Source organism: Elgaria multicarinata, chromosome 13, assembly GCF_023053635.1.
Source record: "Elgaria multicarinata webbii isolate HBS135686 ecotype San Diego chromosome 13, rElgMul1.1.pri, whole genome shotgun sequence".
NCBI lineage: Eukaryota > Metazoa > Chordata > Lepidosauria > Squamata > Anguidae > Elgaria > Elgaria multicarinata.
Window position 1 is genome coordinate 7,322,627 of NC_086183.1, and position 3,635 is coordinate 7,326,261.

At 51.9% G+C, this 3,635-nt stretch overlaps 1 protein-coding gene across 1 annotated transcript; it reads left to right on the forward strand.

The window, feature by feature from the left end:
* Positions 1–1,133: 1,133 nt before the first annotated feature.
* COL8A2 (collagen type VIII alpha 2 chain) lies at positions 1,134–3,425 on the forward strand. Its single transcript, XM_063140767.1, has one exon. It carries the CDS (start codon positions 1,136–1,138, stop codon positions 3,056–3,058), a length of 1,923 nt encoding a protein of 640 aa, XP_062996837.1. The 5' UTR covers positions 1,134–1,135; the 3' UTR covers positions 3,059–3,425.
* Positions 3,426–3,635: the final 210 nt, after the last annotated feature.

The window sequence follows — 3,635 nt, forward strand, 5'->3', positions numbered from 1 at the left end:
TCCATGTGGCTCTTACTATGACAGTGGATATGGGCAAGCCTTTGATATGCAGATAAGCTACAAATGTTTCCACTAACAGAAGGAAAGTGACATCAGGAATGTCTGGTGCTAATTTTTAAAAAATTCTTTGGTTTGACCTTAGCTAATTTTTCTGATTCAAGCATAACATAAACCCATCCGCCTCTTCGATTCACTCACCTACTGGGCTGGGACTTCTTCTGTCAATGCCATCTGTGTCCACTCCCTCATGCGTGCATTTAGTTTGCTAAATTAATTTCTCATGGCCTGAGGGAAATGGTTTAACAACAGCCAAACCTTCTTTGGAGACATGCGTTTCTTCACTGGATTTAGGACTGGGCCGCCTAAACCACCATGCTGGCTAGGCATGATGGCAGTTGAAGTCCGAAACATCTGGAGGGTTGGAGAAGGCTGGTGATAGGGCAGAAGGGGGAGTAGACCGGAGAACAGCTCCCTCACATAGGTTGACACCTCTAAAATGTTTCTCGCAAAGGGACACGTTGGCAGTCAAATGAGTTTAAGCTTGGTACTGTTTGAAGTGCAACCAGAAACACAGGCTTATCTAAATATTGTTTTGTCACATGTTGCAAGCGATGTCGTTTAGGGCTGTCTTCTTTTTTCTTTTTTTAAGAGACCTTTGGTAGCTATTGCCAAGCCTTTAGTTCCATCTGTGATGCTTCTTAACAGCAGCGTTTGCAGATGTGGAACCAAATGACTTAGTTCTTCTTCTTTTGGGGTTATGTGGATTGTGCTTGTTCAATCAACTGTCACGGTGCAGAAATCCAGCTAAGCACGGAAAAGGTTCCAGGGGGCCTCAAGTCTAAAGTCATCCTTGAAAATATCGTGTTGTTCTTGTACAATATCTTCGTTAGACTGTGCACTTTTGGCATCAAGTCGACTTAGACTTTCAGCAAAGCACCCTTACCTGCCGAGAAAACTATGTTCGGGCGTGGGAGGTAACACAAACCGTCTTCATCAACACGGTGTGAGGTGAAGTGGATGAGCCCTCTGGAGCTGGAGCTAAAGAGACAACCTGTATCTGCACCGTGGCTTCTGACAAGATGTTTCATCGAAACTTTTATGTTCCTTCTGATGTGTCCCTCTTCTCTTCACAGATATGCCACCACCGTTGCTGCCGATGGACCTTAAAGGGGAACCTGGACCTCCTGGAAAGCCTGGCCCAAGAGGACCTCCTGGGCCACCTGGCTACCCGGGGAAACCGGGCACTGGCAAACCGGGACTTCATGGCCAACCAGGCCCTGCTGGGCCACCTGGCTTTTCTGGCATTGGCAAACCCGGCATTCCAGGGCTTCCTGGCAAGGCAGGGATGAAAGGGATGCCTGGGCTGAAAGGTGAGCTGGGCATGAGAGGAGACCAAGGGCCAAGAGGCTTGCCAGGACCACCGGGGTTGCCTGGCCCCGCAGGCATCTCTGTAAATGGGAAGCCAGGCATAACAGGTAGCCCAGGTCTACCAGGGTTCCGGGGGGAGCCCGGTGCAAAAGGAGAGCCTGGCCCTCGAGGCGAGCGTGGCATGAAGGGCGAAAACGGGGTTGGGAAGCCAGGGTTGCCAGGGCCACGAGGGAATGGAGGCCCCCCTGGCCCTGCAGGTCCTCCTGGACCTGTGGCCATTGGAAAACCTGGACTGGATGGATTGCCTGGTGCTCCAGGTGGCAAAGGTGACTCAGGGCTTTCAGGAGAGCCAGGGGTTAATGGGCCGCCTGGGCCGATGGGACCCCGTGGCCCACCAGGTGTGGATGGAATCGGTATACCAGGGGGGGCTGGCATGCCAGGCATGCAAGGGCCTTTGGGTCCCAAAGGGGAACCTGGTCTCCGCGGCCTTCCTGGCATGCCTGGGCCTACAGGATATGGGAAGCCAGGCATGCCGGGCTTAAAGGGAGACCGTGGGCAGCCAGGCATGCCAGGCATCATTGGAGACAAAGGGGAGCCTGGCATGGATGGAGAGCCGGGTGAGATGGGTCCCCCTGGCATTACTGGGACTCCGGGTCCTCCAGGCTCCATGGGGTTGCCAGGTAAACATGGTATTCCGGGCCTTAAAGGTGAAGCTGGACCAAGTGGGCCTGGAGGGCTACCAGGCATGCGTGGGGACCAAGGGCCCAGTGGATTTGTGGGGAAGCCAGGAATTCCTGGAGAGAGAGGACTGCCTGGATCACAAGGGATGCCTGGCCCAATGGGCCCCAAGGGGGAGACTGGTTTCATGGGACTTCCTGGGGTGCCAGGACTGACAGGATCCATGGGCTCCAAGGGGGATTCTGGTATCCCAGGGCAACCAGGGCTCAGAGGCTCATCAGGTATTCCAGGTTTACAAGGCCCTTCTGGGCCAATGGGGCCTCAGGGTTTACCTGGACTGAAAGGCGAGCCGGGCCTGCCAGGGGCCCCAGGAGCCGGCAAAGTAGGAGAGCCAGGTATTATAGGTCCCAGTGGGCCACCAGGGGTTCCTGGTAATCCTGGATTAAATGGGATGCCGGGACCACCAGGGCCACCTGGGCCACCAGGTGCACCAGGTGTGTTTGATGAGACCGGAATTGCTGGCCTCCACTTGCCAGATGGAGGCGTGGAGGGAGCGGTGCTGGGGCATGGCAAGCCTGGGAAGCCACAATATGGCCGAGGGGAACTATCTGCCCAGATGGTCCCTGCCTTCACTGCCATCTTGACCTCGCCGTTCCCAGCTTCAGGAATGCCAATAAAATTCGACAGGACTTTGTACAACGGGCACAATGGCTATAACCCAGTGACGGGGATCTTCACTTGCCCCGTCTCTGGGATCTATTACTTCGCTTATCATGTCCACGTGAAAGGAACTAACATCTGGGTGGCGCTTTATAAAAACAACGTGCCTGCCACCTACACCTATGATGAATACAAGAAAGGCTACTTGGACCAAGCTTCTGGTAGTGCTGTGCTTGAACTCAAAGAGAATGACCAGGTCTGGGTCCAGATGCCATCGGATCAAGCCAACGGCCTGTACTCCACTGAATACATCCATTCTTCTTTTTCTGGATTCCTTCTCTGCCCCACATAACAGCTGTTGGGCACATTTCCTTTTATCCACTTTAGCCATAAACTTGTCTTTTTAAAAAAATAAAACAAAAAATACAAAACATCACTGGGAAGATGGTGCAAATTGGTGGTGTGGAACCATTTTGACCAAGCCGAGGAGCTAATATGGGAGTGAGAACTTTGTTGGTGCTGTACCATCGTTGTATTTGGAATGCAGTTTACCCTAGTGACTGCACATCAAACACAGATGCTAACTTGGGGATTCGCTGCCCGTCAATTTCTCTTAAGATGCACAGAAGGCATTTGCTAGACGGCAGTGATAGACGGGGAGCTGCATCCTATGACATATAAAGTTGTAGAGGTGTTGGGGTTTTTTATCAACTTAAGGCACCCCCTTCCAAATTTTGCATTTGTTCACGTTTCTGTTTAAAATGTGATTTGGGTTCAGTCTCTCGGGACACAACGAAAACACAAAAGGGTGAACTGTCAAATTGTGGAATGCTTTGCATAAGCGCCTTTTACACAATGCTCAACCCATCTTTAAAGCATCCCATCAGAGAGATATGGAAAAAGGGATAGCAAGTGAAACGTATTCCAAA

Excerpts from the sequence above, each read along its gene's own strand:
- COL8A2 (XM_063140767.1), top strand. The coding sequence starts at position 1,136 with ATGCCACCACCGTTGCTGCCGATGGACCTTAAAGGGGAACCTGGACCT.